Source organism: Chrysochloris asiatica, unplaced genomic scaffold (assembly GCF_000296735.1).
Source record: "Chrysochloris asiatica unplaced genomic scaffold, ChrAsi1.0 scaffold00015, whole genome shotgun sequence".
Lineage (NCBI taxonomy): Eukaryota > Metazoa > Chordata > Mammalia > Afrosoricida > Chrysochloridae > Chrysochloris > Chrysochloris asiatica.
In genome coordinates, this window is record NW_006408533.1 from 17,068,081 (window position 1) to 17,088,580 (window position 20,500).

The following is a 20,500-nucleotide window of genomic DNA, read 5'->3' on the forward strand; positions in this document are numbered from 1 at the left end:
AGCGGAGGTCCCTAGGACCATCAAGGGAGAAGAGCAGAGAGCGGGACCCTACCCAGAGAAGCAGTGATGCCTGAAATGGAGCCAGAGATGATGACAGCTGGAGACTCTAGACCCAGAGAGGGAGAGCGACTGTGTGCTGAAGAGGGGCCACGGGGGAAGGATTGCATGGAGGGGATTGTAACCATGGCAATGAGACGATATACGATAGAATGAATGTAAAACTAATGTTCTCTCATGTAAACTTTCACAATAAATCATTTAAAAAAAAAGAATACATACAACCCCTGGGGACCTATGAAAGCTTCTGAAGACTATGTGAATAAACATTTATTTTGTAGTTACAAAACTACTTTTAAAAACAAATACTGGGTTGTTTTTTTAATTGCTGTGATTAATGGTGTAGTTTTATGATTCAATTTCAGAACACCAACAATGGCAGGAGGCCTTTTTTCAATAGACAGAGATTACTTTCAGGAAATTGGAACATATGATGCTGGAATGGATATTTGGGGAGGAGAAAACCTAGAAATTTCCTTTAGGGTAAGTTACTTTTGGGGGAGAAAAAAAAAAATTTTTTTTTTTAATCTCAAGTATAGATGTGTTTTAATTATTCATATTATCTCTAAAAAATAGAAGTTAATTTTATTATGAATTTAATTTGACTTCAAAGCCTTCAGTCCTTAAGAGCCATAAACACAAAAATCATTCCTTTATATAGAAATTATGTGGAAAAATTTGTGTTTATTTTTCTGAGATTATTAATCATTTGCAAATAATTAGCATCTTTAGATCACTGACAGGTTTGGTGATGCTAGTAAGGGTTCATTACAAACTATTTAAGCAAATGATTCCACTTTCTTAAGTAATAATGTAGCTATGAAATTTATGTAAGTTTTCATAATAGTTATTGTTTATTTCTATTGTTTATAAGGAAGTAATCCATTAAACAAAAAATACTACATAATTTGTATAGATGCTTGATATTTAACTGCCAAAAAACAATTTTGTACTCTGATATCCTTTGCTCTACTGGTGTGGAAATTGTTCTTATATAAAGCCTGATTACCAGATTTATATTTCTCAAGGCAAAAGAATCCTGAAATTACTATAAATTAATTTAACATATTCTACTATAGGGGTAAGCACTGGACCGCAAGGTCGGTTTGAACCACAAGGTGGGCGGTTCAGACTCATCATTCGTTCCTCAGAAACCCTCTACTGGGGTCGCTATGACTCAGAACAGACTTAATGGCACTTAACAGCAACAACTTTGCATCTCATTCTCATATTTACTGAAATCAACGTATGACTCTAATGACATTGCTTTTTTTTTTTTTTTTAATAATCAACTTTAGACACAAGAGTTACTATCCTGGAATTCACACTGAACTACACTGTAATCAGAACCTGCTCACTTTCTTCCCTTGAGAATGGCTTTGCCCCTCCTGTAAAAAGAAGGGGTTGGGTTCTAGATCATTTATCTTGGAGATCCTACCCAGCTCTAACACTGTATGATCCTGGGAAATGTTCAGATAAACATTCTGAGTACGTCACAAAAACAGAACTTTTGAAAATGTTTAATCGCAAATGGATTTTTTAAAAACTCTCATCAAAATGTAATTTAAAAGAAGCCAAAGAATAATTTTCATAAAATTAAAGCTGTAAAACCATTCTTGACTTGATTTTGGTTTTCCCCTTTTTCCTTTTTATTGTACTAAGAAAGACAACAAAAGCATGCTGTGAATATCTCATTGAATAATTCATGATGTAGTTTAGGTCCCTGGGTTCTGTTTAATATACAGGATGTGAGACAGGTTTGATGGGGAAGTAAGAATCTGGATGATATCTCTGGTCAAATGTTATTTTTTGTTTTTTACCGTAAATCTTATTAATATATTATGCTTTACACATACACACCTACAAAATTTAAACAGACATTTCATGAAACAATATTTCCTTGTTAGCAAGTGCTGGTTGTAACTCACCAAATTTGAATTTATGATCTTAAAGAGTCATGGTCTCCAGTTGGAAAAGTACTATTTTAAACCTCATATCTTTTCTAAATTTAGCGTTCAGTTTATCTTTTCTGTAACTTTAGCCTTCAACTTTACGATGTTTAAGCAGAACCAAAAATGAGAGAAAGGACTGCTTCCGAGGAAGCACTGAACGCAGTACCCTGTTGCCAGAGCTACATTGCATGTCTGTGATTCTGTGAAATTCACTAAAAGTCAGCATTGTTTTTTAAACCCAGCCATGAACTTCTTACACAGTCTGCTCTGTTGCTGTTTTCAGATCTGGCAGTGTGGAGGTACTTTGGAAATTGTTACCTGCTCACATGTTGGACACGTGTTTCGGAAAGCTACACCTTACACATTTCCAGGAGGCACAGGGCAGATTATCAATAAAAATAACAGGCGACTTGCAGAAGTTTGGATGGATGAATTCAAGAATTTCTTCTATATCATTTCCCCAGGTGAGCTTTATTTTGGATCACAAACACAATACTGTCACTATCATATCCCTGATCCTAATGGAATTCTTAGGGTGGAAAAGAAGCTTGGAGCAAAGGGTGCAAATATGTACCTCATAGAGTCTTTATAGGGAGTGGATGACATCCCACATGGTGTAAAATGTGCTTAGCATAATGCCTGGTATACAGTTTACTACATAACAATGATAATGTATCATCCCAGCCAGTTTACAGAAGTGACTGTTAACCCAAGTATTACTCAAGTACTGTTTTTTTGTTTTGTTTTGTTTTAAAACCTAATTGCAACATTTTACAGTTTTTCTTGTTAAGCTTCATCATGTAAACTTGCAGCCTAGCTTGTGTGAAATTTTCTGTATTCTTGACTTTGTTCTCCACCACAACCACCCACTCTTTTAGAGTTAGTCATGTGCCTTCTCCACAGCAGGTCGTCAGTGCCTTCATCACTCACGGCTTTTATAAAATTGTCAGGTATTGAAAGGCCAGTACAGAGCGCCACGACATGCTTCAAGGAAGCATTTGTTTTGCTTAATACCTGGTTGGTTTGAGCAAAAGAGTTCCTGATTTATTTTATTTTTTCCTTAATATATATTAAAGGGGAGCGCAGTGGCTCTGTAGGATAATCACTGGACTGCAAACCACAGGGTTGGCAGTTCGAGTCCATCAGCTGCCCCGTAAGAAAAAGATGAGACTTTCTGCTTTGTCAAAGGTTTACAGCCTCAAAAACTATACTTATATGGGGTCACTAGGACTCAGAACTGACTTGACAGCACTTACCAACATATATACTTAAGTGTTCTGATTCAGCTTCTATCTGTATACAGTATTACTACCATGCATTTTATTCTCAAGTAAATAAAAATTTTCTTTGGTGAAAAAAGAGTAAATGTTTATGTTTTTGCCTTGTATACTTGGGGGAGATAGTTTCATAGCATTTGCATTTCAAAAGAGTCCATGTTTCCCATTCCTGCGGCTTATTACATAAAGTGTCTTAAGTAGAATTATGTCATCTCCTAGAACACTAATAACTCACGGTCAGTTATTTCTCTCAACAGGTGTTACAAAGGTAGATTATGGAGATATCTCATCGAGACTTGGCCTAAGGCACAAACTACAATGCAAACCTTTCTCTTGGTACCTAGAGAATATTTATCCTGATTCTCAAATTCCACGTCATTATTTCTCTTTGGGAGAGGTAAAAATATAAATACATTTCCTATGTAGTAGTTATTTTCTCATTTCTCTATCAAAAATAATACATGTTAAACTTCCAAGAAGAAAATTCCCTTATATTAAAATTGCATAACTTTAAGCATGGAAAAATTCTTGTTAGTTGACAGTCTACCTCCTAACTTGAAATTTCTGTAACTTTTATAATTATTTGTATTTTAAAATAGGAATGCTCTAACCCTAACCTTTCACAGGTAGACCTTTGCCACAATAAATTACAAACTGACTCCCTTAGAGTCACTATAGAGTATAGAGACTGTATCCTATTAAAGCTAACGTTCTGATGTTACTGCCTGTCAGAGCATTAGGACCTTATAATGTGAAAGTAAATTAGAAAGAGCTAGCAAGGAAACTTGAAAGACGATTCATAATAAAATCGTGCTGTCAGGACCCCTCCACAAGGAGTCCTGGTGTGGCACTGTGGGTTAATTCGCTAGAGTGCAAAGTCAGTTGAACCACAAGGTTGGCAGTTCAAGCTCACCAGCTGTTCCTTGGAAACTCTATGCAGGGTCGCTATGGGTCAGAACTGACTCATTGGCACTTCACAACAGCAGGGTCCCTATCTAATCTTTCAAGGTGCTATTGTCAATTTGCTCCCATAGAGATAGGGGACAGGGGGTCTGGGGAGGTCCAAATGTCAGTTTAAACAGGAAAGTTGGAGAGAGCGTTGGTGAGCCTATTTATTTCTGGTGATGCCTTTAGAGAAAAACTGGGTGGGACCTGGTTACCACTACCAATTGCTCTGAAAACAATCATGTTTGAAGGCTATGGATAGAGTGGGAGAAAACTATGGAACAAAACTCATAATTAAAAAAAATAATAATAAAAGGCCAGGCTTATTGGTTATGTGTAACTGGTGGAACCCCAAGCTGTGGCCCTTGGTCACACCTTCAGGTCTGGAAATGAAACCACCCCCCCTCCCGTGTGGCTCAGTTTTCAGCCAAACAATACACAGGCCTATAGCTGAAACAATAATACACAGGTGTGTGTTACTGAGCTCAAAGGGGCAGCATTTACCCATGGACAAAGTCCATAAGGGTTAGGAAAGGAGCAGGAATGGAAATGGGAAACACAGGGAGGAAGTGGGATAAGTGATATTTCATTGTCAGGCTTGTGATCAATGACATGAAACAAAATTGATATGAGTTGTTGAATAGAAAACGGATTTGCTCTATAAACCTTCACCCAATTCACTGTAGAAAGTTAAAAAAAGAAGAAAAGAAAGGCCCTGGAGGGGTGATGTGCTGTGGGAATAAACAGCAGTTTCTCCTGTAATTTAATTTTAGAATGGAGAATAAGGAGCACTTGTTTTTTCTTTTAAACTAACCCAATTCTGGATAACACCTAGACATTGTTGACTGGCCAGAGCATAGGCATATTACAAAGAAACATTTGTTTAACACACAGTGGATGGTTACCAAGGCAAACTTTCCTCGTACCCTGCCCCTTGCCAACTGGCTTCCTTTTTAAGGGGTAGGTTTACCCTGTGTGGCCTGCTGGTTATTGCCCTATCAGCTACGCAGCTGGTCTTACACCTGCTATGCTCTTAATACCAGACCACACTAACCACACTGATTTGGGGGCTGGGGTCATTCCCAAGTTCCCGTCACAGTGCAGCCAGAAATCTTACGCTGTGACTGTCACTCCACTCTTGGGAACCTGCCTTAGCCAGAGACTGGAGAATAGCCATTCAGAAATCTCTTGTCATAATTCAACAGCCTAAAGGAACCTGAGATGATAGGAGTATATAAATGTTAGTAGAGTAAGAGCTATCACTTAAGAGTGTCTGGCGTCAACTAAATTTGACTCCCAAAGCTCCTGTAGGATCTGTAACTAAGTAAATATGTTTCATTGTGATACCTAATAGTTATGAATCTGACAATTGAAGACTCTTAGCAACAGCAAAAAAAGCAGAGACTCCAGACTTTGATTGTTTGGTCAATATTATGGGCTGAACAGTTGTTTTTCCAGGTAGATCTAACAATCCTACAATTTACTGAGTGTGTGCTCTTTGTCAAGCACCAACTTAGCATTTTATGCATATTCATGCATTTTGTCTTCACATCACCAGTATGAAACGAATGTTGTTATCCCCACTTCCACAGATAGGTCCACTGAAGCCCACGCACAGATTTTAACAACATGGCTAAGGTCACAGCAACCAAATGGAAGAGACAGGTTTTCAGTACAGGCAATTCTGGCCCTTGTTTTGTGCCCGTAACTACCAACACCCAGATTCTTTTTCAGATTGAAGCAGTATTTCCCTTATGAGGATTTTGTACCCCAAAATATTTGGGAAATGCTGCTTTTTATAATCTTACATTTTCTGTACCATCATTTTCTACTCCTACTGAGACTTTCAGGGCTGGCATTGTTCTGGGACCGCACACTGTGACAGTGGCTTGGGAATTACCCCAGCCCTACAATTAGATCTTTAGGCTGGAATCACATGGCCTGGGACTGGGTCATAGATTATTAGAAGGCTCTGAGAACTTCTTTAGTAAAGAAACCTATTTAGATTTGTTTAAACCAGTACTTCCTAAACACATTTGATCACAAAACCCCTTTTCTGATGGTACATTTGTTTTTTATTAACAATGAATGACTTATTTATTTGGTTTTAACTTTACTAACACATTTTTGCTCAAAATTAGTTACGTCTTCTGTCTCCATGACATGACAAATGTCTGTCATATATCTCTTGGCTTTTTTGTTAAGCCAAGTATCATCCAGTGGAATAGATTTAGAACTTTAAAAATGTTTATTATTAAACTGCAGCGGTTCTGAAGAAACAAAACGTCAAAAGCACTGCCTAAAATATTCTTCCGGGCTGATGACTGATTTAAATTCCTTTCCTCTAACTGACAAATATTTAACAAAAGAGTTGTGCTTGCCCCACACCGCGCAGAGGCTTCCAGTTAAGCCAGTACCAGGCTTTTTGACTAGAAAATCCCCACCTTAAGTTTCTTAAGAAGTCTTCATCAAAGTAGTTCTCAAAAGCAGTCCCCTTTAGCCTAGTTATTAATAGTGTCCTCAGAGTTATGAAATGACTTTAAATCTGATAAAATAGAGTTTATTGAACTGAATACAAATCTTAGAAGTACAGCTTGGCAAAAATAAAGAAATAAGAATTTCAAGGATGTTTCCCTTGAAGCACAAAAATTATGTAAACAGTAAGACCTATACCAAAGAATTTTAGATAACCAGACAGTAATATTTTTTTTCCAGCCTAGACTCTCCGCTCCATACAGAGAGTCGGAACCGACTCCATAATACACACCAACAGTAACAATATGTGCCATACCTGGGAATTCAAGGTTTTGTTTGTAGTGTTGTTGTTACGTGCTGTCAAGTCAATTGTGACCCATAGCGACCCTGTATAGGGTTTCTAAGAACTCACCTTGTGGTTCAAACCGACATTGAAGTCCAGTGCATTAACCCACAGCCCTGGACTTCAGGACTCCTTGTTTGTTTATGGTAGTACCAGGGAACGTGGACTGATGTGTGTGTTTGTGTGTGTGTCTCTACTTGTGTTAACTCCGGATATTTTCTTTTTGTTTGTTGTCCATAGATAAGAAATGTGCAAACAAATCAGTGTCTGGACAACATGGCTAGAAAGGAAAATGAGAAAGTTGGGATTTTTAACTGTCATGGAATGGGAGGTAACCAAGTGAGTATCTTAGTAGAGCTTTCAGAGAATTTTCAGATTTCTTTTTTCCCTTCTGCCTTTTTTATTCCCACAACACCATTTATGAAGTAGTTTCCTACCTTTAAAAATAAAAGAATGAAGACTGTGACATGAAGGGAAAATTCAATCTAATTACTATTTCTAAAAGACATACTTGTAAAAGGCCTGTTTACACTGCTGAGCTTGAGACTTGCTTTCCTCATGGTAACCCTTCACAGTCTGCTAAGTGTATGCGTAGCACTCAAGGCCACTTTTGCTTTCCTCTTTGTTTTTCTGCGTCATTTTATTCAAAGAATAAAAGTGTATTAAAGTTTTATTTCTCTGTTAGTTTAATAAAGTAATAAACCATGTATCTTGAAATACACTTCTTGTTGCTGTTAAGTGCCATTAAGTTGGTTCCAACTATAGCAACCCTGTATAGGGTTTCCATGGAGCAGCTGGTGGATTTGAGCCACCAACCTTGTGGTTCACAGTCCAGTGCTTACCCTACAGTGCCACATCAGGAGTCCATGAAATACACTTATTCCTCACTGATTGACTATCCTTCTGTTTGACATTTTGCATTTACAATAGTGAAAAATCCACTCTCCAACTATTTGGTGCATTAACAAGGTACCTCTGGTGATAAGGAACACCAAGATGTGAGGCAAGAGGGGCGCTGGCTGAGATGGCTAAGGTTACGTGTCAACTTGGCTGAGCCACGGTTTTCAGTGGTTTGGCAGTTATGTAGTGATATATTTTGACAGTTTCATAATGATGTAGATCACTGGTGGCACTGTAGGCTAAGCACTGGGATGCTAACCACAAGGTCGGCAGTTCAAACTCATCAGCTGCTTTGCAGGAGAAAGATGAGGCTTTCTGCTCCCATAAAGACATGCAGCCTCGGAGATCCTGTACAAAGCCACTGTGAACTGGAATCAAGTGGATGGCACTTAACAACAATAACATCATGATATCATCTTGTGTGGTCACTCTCCATTTTTGCATAAAGCAATTTTTGCATAACAGTCTGGGCTTTGGAACCTAATTGTGTTGGTAAGTGAGAAGTGGGTGTATTTGCATTTTCTATTATAAATTATTAAGCGTGTTAAACACATTTTACTTAAATGGATGCATTTTTGTTTTTAGGTTTTCTCTTATACTGCCAACAAAGAAATTAGAACAGATGACCTTTGTTTGGATGTTTCCAAACTTAATGGCCCAGTCACAATGCTCAAATGCCACCATCTAAAAGGCAACCAACTCTGGGAGTATGACCCAGTGGTAAGTTACCTCAAGGGGGAAAATGTTATCATTTGGGTATGCTTATAATTTTATAGCTAAAGGAATTAATTCTTGAGGCATTTGAATGTGAGTATTCCTATACTCTAAAAATCAATAGATGGGAAATATATTGTAATAAAATCAACATGTTTTATTCTCCCCCAGTCACTAAACTGGTGGTGGTGGTGTGCCGTGGAGTCGGTTCCAACTCATAGCTGCACAGGGTTTCCGAGGATGTAAATCTTTACAGGAGCAGAATGCCTCATCGTTGTCCCACATAATGACTGGTAGATTGTAACTACTGACCTTGCAGCCCATCTCATAGTCCATTATGCTTCCAGAGTGCCTTTAATGTCTCTAGGATCAGCACTGGACTGCTAACCACAGGTTGGTGGTTCAAACCCACCAGCCACTCCTTGGAAACCCTATACAGGATTTCTGTGTATCAAAACTGACTCAACAACGCTTACAACAACAATAAATATACTACTGTTAAGCAGATGATTTACAAAACATTCTTGTAGCCCTTGGCTATAGAAGCCTTACTCCTTAGGCTCTTGTCTTACTTTATTAAGAGAAGTTCCTTTGTCTGCTTGGCTCACTCTGCTTCCTCAGCTACATCTTAAGTAGAAGTGGTGTCCAAAGTGCTGACGATGCTGTATACAACTCTAGTCTGCTCCACTGACCCGAAACAGCTTGCACTTTTCCACTTCACATCTAAGACCATGCGTCTCCTTCTGCCTAACAAATCCTACCCATTCTGGAGGGCCCAGCTTTGAATCATGAATCCTAGCCAGAACTGAGCTCTCTCTGTCCTGACTTCATTATAGTACTCTTTGGCCCCTATGGTGTTTGTGCTTTATTGTAGTTGTTGTTTTAAATGCTGCCGAGTCAGTTCCAACTCATAGCAACATTGCATAGGGTTTCCAAGAATCGGCTGGTGGCTTTGAAACGTTTCAAAGCAACTTTGCAATCCAGTGCTTATCCTACAGTGCCATACCAGGCCTCCCTCATTGTAGTTATTTATCTATAACTGTAAACCATTAAAGAGGACGGAGATCATAGTTTATAGGTTCTGGGTGTCCCTTTCCAATGTCATACTGTCCCCTTACTGTCAAGTCTGTTTGGCCTTAGAGCAGCCCTGTTAGGCAGAGAGTAGCATTGCCCACATGCTGTCTCTAAGACTGTAATCTTTACAGAAAATCCGACTCCGGTATCTCCATAAAGCCACTGATGGGTTCAAACCGCCAACCTTTCTGGTTAACAGCCAAGCTCTTTAACCACTGTGCCACCAAGGCTCCTCTATCAAACTAAAGTAAAAACAATGTGAGATATATAATTAATATTAGATATAGTAATGGTTTTGTTAACCATGGCCATTAGAAATCGTCTGTATAGTCTATTCCTGGGTTTCCCATGGTAGATGTGATTTCCATTTTGGGTATGACAGTTCCATACATTGCAGGAAGTACAGTGTTTGGCTCCAAACAGTAAACACTAGTAGTAAGCAGAATCATTGTGACAATGCAAAAAAAAAAAAAAAAAAAGATTAAAAAGTCTCTAACACTTAGTTCAATGCTTTTTTTAAATGTAATTAAATCTGGAACTAAGTGGTTTTTGATGGGGATTCAGTAGTACAGTGATGTCATCTCTGATATTCTGTTGGCTCTTGCATGTCACCACAATGTGGTTGCTGCAGCTCTTACCATCACATCCCAGTTCACGGCAGGAAGGGGAAGGAGGAATGTTGCACAATCATTTGTACTGCTCTGTATCAGGAAAGCTGAGCTTTTCTGAGTGCCCCCTCAAACTCTGTTTATGTTTCCTGGGACAGAACTTTATTCCATAGGAACACCAGGTGCAAGAGAGGCTGGGAAAGCAAGCATTGGGTTTTCAGTCCGTGTGGTGTGAGGTGCCAAGGAGAAGAGTGGGGATGGCTGTTGGGTAGCCATCTGACAGACTCCACCATAACAAGTATTCCAAAAGCAAATGTTTGATGAGGAATGCAAGAGGCTTGTTGTTGTTGCTAAGTGCCTTTGAATTGATCCCGACCCATAGCGACCCTGTGTAGGTTTTCCAAGGAGTGACTGGTGAACTTGAACCACTGACCTTGCGATTCAAACGACTTTGCAGTCCAGCGCATTAACCCACAGGAGCACTGGAGATGGGTTATTTAGAAAGAATTTGTTATGAGTATGAAGTGTTAGAACCCCTGGATCACTTTGCTAGGTCAGTACTTTGATTAGAAACCAAATCTTTTTCTTTTATTTTCCTCCCCTGAGATGAAACTTCAGTGTCACAGTGAAGTCTGACAGAATTTCAAATTCTCATGAACTCTAGACTTCCTGGAGCCGTGGGAGCTGCATGGAGCCATAAAACTATTGCCCTGAGATAATCTTTAAACTTTAAACCAAAAATATCCCCTGAAGTCATCTTAAAACCAAATGGTAGTTTAGCCTAACTAGGGGGGGAAAAAAAAAAGCTTGCCTTGAGCATTATGCATTTTTTGTATAGGATCAAATTTGACAACAGCAAGGGGAAAGATTAGATAGGCACCTCAGGGACAGTTCATTTCTGTAATGGGGAAGGACAGTTAAGAAAAGGAAGGCAAGAATGATGGCACAACTCAAAAATGTCCTCAGTGTCACTGAATTGTGCCTGTAGAAACAGTTGGATTGGTATGTTTTGCTGCATATATTCTCAACTCCAACAGCAGAATACAATGTAAAAGAAATGAGAGTGAGGTCCCAGGAAATCTGGATGGGGCACTGTACATACCAGGCACAGGAGTTGTTGTTGTAGTTATGCTACTTTTGTAAAAGCAAACAAATAAATCCTGTGCTGCAATGTAGAAAGAAAGAGTGTAACTAACGCCACTTAACCATATGTATAGAAACTGTTGAATGGGATCCTGTTTCAGCTGTATGCCCTTTCACCAGAAATATAATAAAATATTAAGTGGGGAGAAAAAAAAGGGCAGCCAAATTTGAGATAGAGTTTAGCATTCAGGATGTTTATTAGGGAACTCTTTTTGGGCCAGCACCTATGAGAGGGAGGAAGCAGGATTGGGCAGAGGGAGAAGTCAGCTGTGGCGTAGACCCACAGCCTGAGCGGACATTCACTTTCATGTTTAGTGTTTGTCCTGTCACAGGAACGAAGGTGTTGGCAACTGTTTGTGAGCTTTGGCCCTCTGCACTGCTGGATCATGTTCCAGGTGTGCAGGACCTTGTTAGATGTTGAGCTTCCATGAGTGAGGACCCTATATCAGGCACCTGCTCTAAGCTAGGCAGTACTCCACTTGCATTTTCTCAAAAGCTCTGACAGTCAGTCATTCTGTGAAGTATCTTGTATAGATAAGGAAACTGGACTCAGAGGGACTAAGTAATTTGGTATGTGGTACATCTGGAATTCACTCTGGTAATATCTCACCCACAAAACTACAGAGCACCTGCGTAAAAACAAGTAACCACTGCCATGCTGGCTCTCCAAGTCTGTGTTCTGTTCTTCATTTATAGCAATGAAGGCCTACAATGCTGACCCTAAAGTCAGGGGTGATAGTAAATGATGACATTTGCTAATTTCTACTCTGACCATGAAATAAAGATTAATAACTGGCTGGAAGTGAAAATGCACTTATGGTATACAGTTGTTGCTGGTGTTCCAACTCATAGTGACCCTGCATAGGATTTCCAAGGAGTGGCTGGTGGATTTGAACAGCCAGCCTTGCAGTTTGCAGTCCAGTGCTGATCCTACAGCACCATACCAGGACTCCACTATATACAATTAGAGGTGGTTTTTAAGTTCAAACAGGTGCAAAAGAGGCCTCATTGAAAGAGAGTTTATTTAAGGAGGCAGTATTACACCCGGTCTTAGAGCAGCATTTCTTGAAAATGAAAATATTCCAGGTTTAAAAAATTACACTAAAATAGAGCCATGAATGAAAGAATCAGAAAATATGTTAATAAACTTTTTGTATTTCATGGTTATTGTTTAACACTTAAAGAATCGTCTTAATGCAAATACCTGCAGATCATCTGTGGTGGAACATTATAACCATGTGTCTGTTAGCTCTCGGCTGTCCTTCCCTTTTGAAATGGTCCTGAAACACAGCATGACAGCATCAAATCTAGAGTTTAAGGGACTACTGTATTCTTCACATATAACATGCCCATGTAAATAGTGTGCCAACACATAGGAACTCACACGTGGGGGGCACTTTGCAGTTTGAAAGAGAGGGGGGATAAAAAACCACAAGTAAAATGTGCATGTTATTTGCATAAAAATATGGTAGGTGGGAAGGTACACAGCAGTACCTGTCAGTCATTTTGTGTGAGGCAGTGGTAGTAGGTACTTTACATCGCTATCTGTGCTTATTACAAAATCTGCTCAAAATATGTAATGTTATCCTCATTAAAAATGAGAAAGCACAAATTAACCAAGCTCTTAACCCAATCCGCGAGAGAAAGATGAGGCTTTCTACTCCCGTAAAGATTTACACCCTCGGAAACCCTGTACAGGGTCGCTATGGGTTGGAACCGACTCGACGGCACATAACAACAACAACAAACCCAATCCACTCTCTATTTTTTTCCCAATTTTTATTGTGTATTGAGTGAAGGTTTACAGAGCAGATCAACAGTTTTACATTCAACAAATCATATACTTTGCTTCATTAAATGGTTGCAATTCCCTCCATGTACCAACAGTTAACAGCACTTATCTCTATTCACTTTAACTATTGCATTACTCCATGTGTCTCCAACTACTTTCATCTTCATCTTTCCTCTGCTAACCTCTCTCTTGTTATGTATTGCCTGCCTGTCACCCAGGTTAACATTTTAAAGAACCCATGAATAATTTTCCTTTCCCACTCCCTCTCTAACCATCATAGATTGTTTCTTTTATCAAGAACCCTTTTACCTTTTTACAGCATTGGTCTCACAGTGTTTATCCTTTTGTGATTGACTTACTTTACTCAGTATAAGTCTTTCAGGTTCAACCATTTTGTGAGATATTTCACAGATACATCATTATTTTTCAACGTTTTGTATTTCACTGTGTGTATGTTCCAAAGTTTGTTTAACCATTCTTCTGTTGATGGGCACTCAGGCTGTCTCCATCTTTTTGATGTATCTCTTGTAGACAGCATGTTAAAGGATCCTGTTTTCTTATCCATTCTGCTCTTGTAATCCATTTACATTCAGTATAATCATCAATAGGTATAAATTGATTGTTGTTCTTGTTCGGTGTGTTTCTTTGTGGTGATGCTGAATTCTTTGTTCCACATAATTTTCTTTACTGAGTTCATTTTGTGTGTGAGGTTTCTTGTCATTTTCATTTCTGTTATATTAATGTTTACTAAGTCTTCCTGACTTCCCTCATTTTTTTATTTGGATGAACAGGTTATTTTTCTCTGAGGTTACCCTGTAATTTATTAAATTTTTTCCTGATTAAAACAGTCTGTTTTCATGTTTGGAATGCACAAAAGTGGGGGAAATAATGTTAAGATGTTTGGCTGTCTTTTGAATCTTGATTTCCCTGGCATACCATTATAAAATAGACACTTGAGGAGGAGAGAAAGGAATAGGCAGAAATATCACCATAGAAAGCTTGTAAGTCCGTCTTCTGCCTATAACTGATTGGAATACCTAAAATGGGGTTACAACGTGCCCAGTGAAGGAGGCTTCCTGTGGAGCCTCTACATTACATAAGACCATAGGTGGAATCTAGAACCCCATCCAGAATCTTCTGAGGTGGGAAATTTCCACTTGCAAGGACAAGCAGACCAGCCTAGAGCGGCTAAAAGAATAGAAGATACTTGTTGAAAGAAAGACCAACAAGAAAAATACAAAACAATAACAGCAGTCCGACTGACTACTACAAGAACAAGAAGGTTGCTCGCCCAGGAGACATCAAGGCAAGTGGTCGGGTCCCCTCAGGGAAAACCCCCTTCCAAGACTGAGACTCAATGGGAATGCATGAGCAGACATGTGCTCTAACTGGTGACCACATTGGTCACCAATAAGGGGAAGTAAGGGAAAAACAGCAGTGAAGCTGCAAGCTAAGTCCAACCACATTCAATACACTCCTGTGAACCCAGGTGGAGACCTGGTTGGTCAGCAGTTTGGCAAGACCTGGGGACTCCTGGGCCCAGAGTCAGTGACACAACCTCAGAGGACTAGAGTGGAGAGTGAAGCGTCCAGCTGATAAGAAGAGAGGGCATATGCACAAGAACACCCACACGTGCAGATAATACCCACTTGACCTGGCTTCAATGTCTAGATGATCAGCGCTCAACCAGAAGAATAAAGAAGAGGAAAAAAAGAGTAATATGATACAATTTGATGAACTTGACCTACACCTATAGATGCAACTTGGACATTGGCTACCCAAAATGGGGTAGCCACTTTTTGACTGGCTTACAAGCTTTCAGGAGGGAGCCTAGATCCAGAGGGGGCAGAGGAAGGTAGAATCTCCACTGAGTAGTATCCAATCTGTCTGGACGGGACTGATGAAAGGGGATGTGGATAGCACTCATGTGGTACAATGTTGTTGTTGTTGTTAAGTGCCGTCGAGTCGGTTCCGACCCATAGCAACCCTGTACAGGGTTTCCGAGGCTGTAAATCTTTACGGGATTAGAACGCCTCATCTTTCTCCCGCGGAGCGGCTGGTAGTTTTGAACTGCTGGCCTTTAAGGTTCACAGCCCGATTCGTAACCACTACGCTACCAGAGCTCCTTTCATGTGGTACAATAGTGAATAATTATTATCAGGACTGACTGTGAGGGTTGGAAATGTAAAGGTAGATGTTTTGTAGCAAAAGGAGAGGAGTGTTTCACTTTGCAGTCTAGGAGCGGAGGTCCCTGAGACCATCAAGGGAGAAGAGTGGAGTGCAGGACCCTACCCAGAGAAACAGTGATGCCAGAGATGGAGGCAGAGATGATGATGTGGAGAGATGGTGTGACTGGGAATTCTAGACCCAGAGAGGGAGAGGGGCTGTGTGCTGACCACCAGGAGGTAGACTTGCAGGGTATACCATTTGGTTGGTTTATGATGCATGGAGGAGATTGTAACCATGGAAATGTAACGATATATGGTAGGATGAATGTAAAGCTAATGTTCTCCCATGTAAACTATCACATAATTCATAATAAAACATTTAAAAACAAAAATCAGTCTGTTTTATCTTCCTTGCCATTTGAAAGTTCTGAATCAACACTGTTCCCTCTGTTTGCTTTGTAGTTGACTTCTTTATACATTGATAGCTCTGGTTCTTATTTTTCAGGCTTATACGTTTGTTTTACTTTAAATACCTCTAGATCTGGATTGATTTCTGGGTGGTTGTGTCATGTATGGTAATGTTAAGTTATTGTCTGCTATTGGTTCTTAGTCCAAAGAATATCCTTTAGCATTTTATGCAAAGTTGGTCTAGTTATTACAGATTCTTTTGTTTATCAGGAAATGCCCTAATTTCACCATCATATTTGAGGGACAGCTTTTCTGGATACATGATCCTTGGTTGGCAATCTTTTTCTTTCAGAGTTTTGTATAGGTCATTCCATTGCTTTCTTGGCTACCTGATTTCTACTGAAAAATCAGAGGTTTGTCTTATTGGTTTTCCTTTGTCGGTAACTTTTAGTTTTTTTCCAAGCTGCTCTCAAGATTCTTTCTTTGGTTTTTTATTTTGAAAATTTTGGTTGTGATATGTTTTGGTGATTTTCTTTTGGGATCTATCTTGTTTAGGGCTCATTCTGCTTCTTGTATGTTCATCTTCTCATCTTTCATGACATTAGGGAAGTTTTCTTCTTACAACTCCTTGGCAATTTTCTCTGTGCTATCTCTCCGTGTTCTCGAATTTCAATCACTCGTAAGTTGTTCCTCTTCATGGTGTCCCATGTAGCTGTTAGGCTTTCTTCAGATGTTTTCATTCATTCTCTAATATTCTTCTTTCTTCTAGCATACTAGTATTGAGAGATTTCTCTTCAAGCTCACTAATTTGGACCCCCATTGTTTTACCTCTACTCTTTTGCCCTTTGAATGTTTTGTCCATTTCCAAGATCTTCCTATTACTCTGCTGGAATTCTAGTTGAAGGTTTTGTATTGTTTCAAAATTTATAAATATTTTGTCTATTTGTTCTTGTAGTGTTTTCCTGAAGTCTTCTAGACTTTTTATTGTGTTTTTGCTTTCCTTGATCTTTCTATTGGTCCTTTGAAGGTACTTTTTTTGAATTTTTTTTTCCAATTAGTTCTTATACCTTTCTTCCTCAAAAACGTCTTCTGGCTCTGTACCTTGGTCGTTTAATTAAGCCATTCTCACTTATTTCATCATGTGAGCTAAAATTGTCTGTTGTGTCTGGGGCATTGTGGGATGGTCATATTTGTGACAACAGTGCAGCTGTAGGATCTGGAGGAGAGAACTCTGTGGGGAGGCTCCTCCAAATCAAGGAGCTCACAAGGTGGCTGTGGAAGGGATGTGACAGCAGAGTTCCTGGCCCTAGAAGGGGTTCCTATTGGCCTCGGTCTTATTTTCAGGACACTCAGTCTGAAGTAGTTTGTGGGCTCCCTTGGCAGAGCTGGTTTCAGTGTCTGTTAGGACTGCAGGGCAGCTGGGGGTGACTGGTTAAATGCTGGTCTGGTGGCTCTGTGGGTTTTGTAGGTCTGAAGCTGTGCCCACCAGAATCCAGGCACCAAAGCAATGCAGCCAGCCCCCACTTCACACTGGCATGGTTCCCAACCACGTAACTCTGAACTCCCAGAGAGCAAGGGTGGATGAAGGTGGGAGCTGGCCACACCTCTGGTCACCAGGGGAGTGTGGGAAAAAAGAATAAATTGCACCTTTTCTATCACCTGCTTGAATCTGCTCTGCCAGGCCTCCTTCCACTGTGACAGCTGATGGAGCTGTGTCTGGCCAGCTACTCACCAGTCAGTCTCCCTCTTTAGCCGTCCCTGCTCAGCCTCCTCTCAGCGTACACTCCATCTACCTCTCTAACCTTTCTTCAGAAGTTTAGGGTGCCAAAATTCTCATCTGTGTCTGTTTTATTGGGTATCTCGTATCTGTGTTGTTGAGGGTCCATGTAGTGTGTATACCTAATCCACTATCTTTCTGGAAGTCGTAAACCCAGTCTTCCTTAATTCCAAAATGCTATGCTTTTCTTTCTGTACTAAATCATCTCCCTTCATCACAAGGTATTTGAATTTATTTAAATTGGACATAATATTGATGATACTAAATCTTAGTCACAACATCCTTCTGATTTTGAGTCTTCAGAAGAGCCTCAGTTTCTAAGGACTTGAGATCTAGAATCACAGAATTTACTTGAATGACCTTATCACAGGGAAATTCAACATTTAAAAAAATAGGTTGAAGGTTCTAGACTAGGATCCATTTCTCTGATCATCTTTTTAGGAAACTAAGCCTCAAAAAAAAATTATAGATAGATAGATAGATGATAGATAGATAGATAGATAGATAGATAGATAGATAGATAGATAGATAGATATGTGCTGTTGAGTCTTTTCCAACCCATAGCGACCCTGTATCGGGTTTCTGAGGCACACCTGATGAGTTTGAACTGCCAACTTTGTATTCAAACCAACTTTGCAGTCCAGTGCTTTATCCCACAGGGCCACACCAGAAAAAGAAAATGTATAAATGTGTATATGTGTGTGTTTGTAAATAATTCTTCCCCATATATATACATAGAAAGAGTCCTGGTTGTGGTCCTATGGGTTAATGCACTGGACCACAAGGTCAGCAGCTCAAGCTCCCCAGCCACTCTCAGAAACTCTATACAGGGTTGTTATGGGTCGAAAACAACTCAACAGCACACAACAGCAAAATATATAGATGTGTATATACCTATATACATATATATTTATGTATGTATATATATAATTTTTGTCACAATTTTTTTGAAGCCCCCTCATATTATTATATATTAACTATGAAGTTCTGGTATGGCAATGTATGGAAAACAAGGTTGGTTTGAACTGCAAGGCCAGCGGTTGAAACTCACCAGATGCTTCTTAGAAACCCTACACAGGGTCGCTATGAGTCAGAACCAATTTGACATCACTTAACAACACACACGTGTATTAGTGTTTTTTAATATTGCACAATTTAGGGCACAATTGAGACTTCAAATTTAGATCTTCTTCCTCCAAGTCCAGTGTTTTTCCATGGTACCCTACTGCCTTTCTCCCTGCCACGGCTGCTAGCTTTTAGTATATAATATCTTCTCCATTGTATTTTAAACAAAGTCAGGTTTTCTACAAAGAATCTAATAATCACCAAAATTAATGATATAGCTTTTTAAGGGGTTGTGTGTGTGTGTGTGTGTGTGTTTATCCATTTTCATGTTAAGATTATTTTTTTTCCCCCTATAATTTTCAGAAATTAACCCTTCAGCATGTGAACAGTAACCAGTGCCTGGACAAAGCCACAGAAGAGGACAGCCAGGTGCCCAGCATTAGAGACTGCAATGGAAGCCGGTCCCAGCAGTGGCTTCTTCGAAATGTCACCCTTCCAGAAATATTCTGAGACCAAATTTACAAAGAAAAATAAAATAACAATAAGGATTGACTGGGCTACCTCAGCATACATTTCTGCCACCTTCTTAAGAAGTAGCAAAAAAGGAAAAAGTGCTCTCCTGTTCTGTGGGATGTAAGGTTTATCAGCCATTCAAACGTAGACTCCTCTCTCTTCTCATGAGCTGTGAACCAGCCTTCCTGTCCATGGACGTGACACGGCATAGCAGTGAGACTGTGCATACGGATGTTTACAAGGTGGAAAAAGTCATCCAAGGAGGATTCGGACAATGAAGCAATCCAGAAGACTGCTCTCTGAGCGCTGCACCATTGACGGTTGACTTGCTCATCAGTCACTCCTACTGAATGTGCTGTCCTTGTGAAAAGACTCCCAAGATTTTGTTTGGTTTTTTGGGGTTTTTTTCCTGATTAGAACTGTTAGCCGGTATATGAAATACTGATAGAAAAAATAAACAAAAAAGAACTGGAACGAGATTCAGTATCATGAAAACAACATTTTTACCACAATAATAATTTTAAAAAAACTATATTAAACAGGGTTTAAAGAAAATCAAATCAGAACTATGAGAAGTACAATTTGTTATAGTATAGTATCAAATTTCTATATAGATTTTATACCTCAATGGGAGAAAAAATTATGAATTCCAATGACATTCATTTTGTTTTCATCTGTGATAGTCATTGATGCTTTTTTTTTCCTTGGGGTGCTGAAATTGAGCTGAAGAAAATGGCTCTTTGGACATCAACTTAATTTCTTCCTATAATTTTTTAAAATATTGATATGTGGGCTGTTGGAAATGTAGTTTCTAATTACCATCTAAAAATGTCAGTTGAACAAATTAGGTATCTCAGTTGCTCTTGGGTCAGCTGGCTTGTAGATTTACACACACACAAACACACACACAGTTATTTACATTCTTAACTTCTTAGCTTGTTTGGTTCATCAGATTATTCTTAGTGCCCAAGACTCATACTACTGTACCACAGATTTGTTTTCACAGCAATAAATCTTCAGTTCTTTGTTCATGATTCCACTCAACAAAAGGCCTACAGAAGTGATTTATTATTTGAATATTTGGAGATTATATATTTGATGGGTTTCTTTTGGAAAACCTTTTTCACTCCATAGTCAGATGTGCTTCATTGTCGAGTGCATATTTAGATTAGATTCTTGAATTGTAATGTTGATCTGCTGCTTTTTTTTTTTTAATAAAATTTTACTGAAAATGTTTAATTGGCATTTTTTTAATGTTAGCCAAAGAAGTGCAGCTATTATTCCATTAT

The 20,500-nt window shown here is 39.2% G+C and overlaps 1 protein-coding gene across 1 annotated transcript in view; it reads left to right on the forward strand.

Annotated features, from left to right (window-relative positions):
* GALNT1 (UDP-N-acetyl-alpha-D-galactosamine:polypeptide N-acetylgalactosaminyltransferase 1 (GalNAc-T1)) overlaps window positions 1–19,208 on the forward strand; it is a 51,434-nt gene extending 32,226 nt beyond the window's left edge. The window contains exons 6-11 of the mRNA XM_006835136.1: window positions 423–540; window positions 2,293–2,473; window positions 3,544–3,683; window positions 7,290–7,388; window positions 8,535–8,669; window positions 19,062–19,208. Coding sequence (XP_006835199.1) covers window positions 423–540; window positions 2,293–2,473; window positions 3,544–3,683; window positions 7,290–7,388; window positions 8,535–8,669; window positions 19,062–19,208 — 820 coding nt within the window. The remainder of the gene's footprint in view (window positions 1–422; window positions 541–2,292; window positions 2,474–3,543; window positions 3,684–7,289; window positions 7,389–8,534; window positions 8,670–19,061) is intronic.
* The last annotated feature ends 1,292 nt before the right edge of the window (window positions 19,209–20,500 follow it).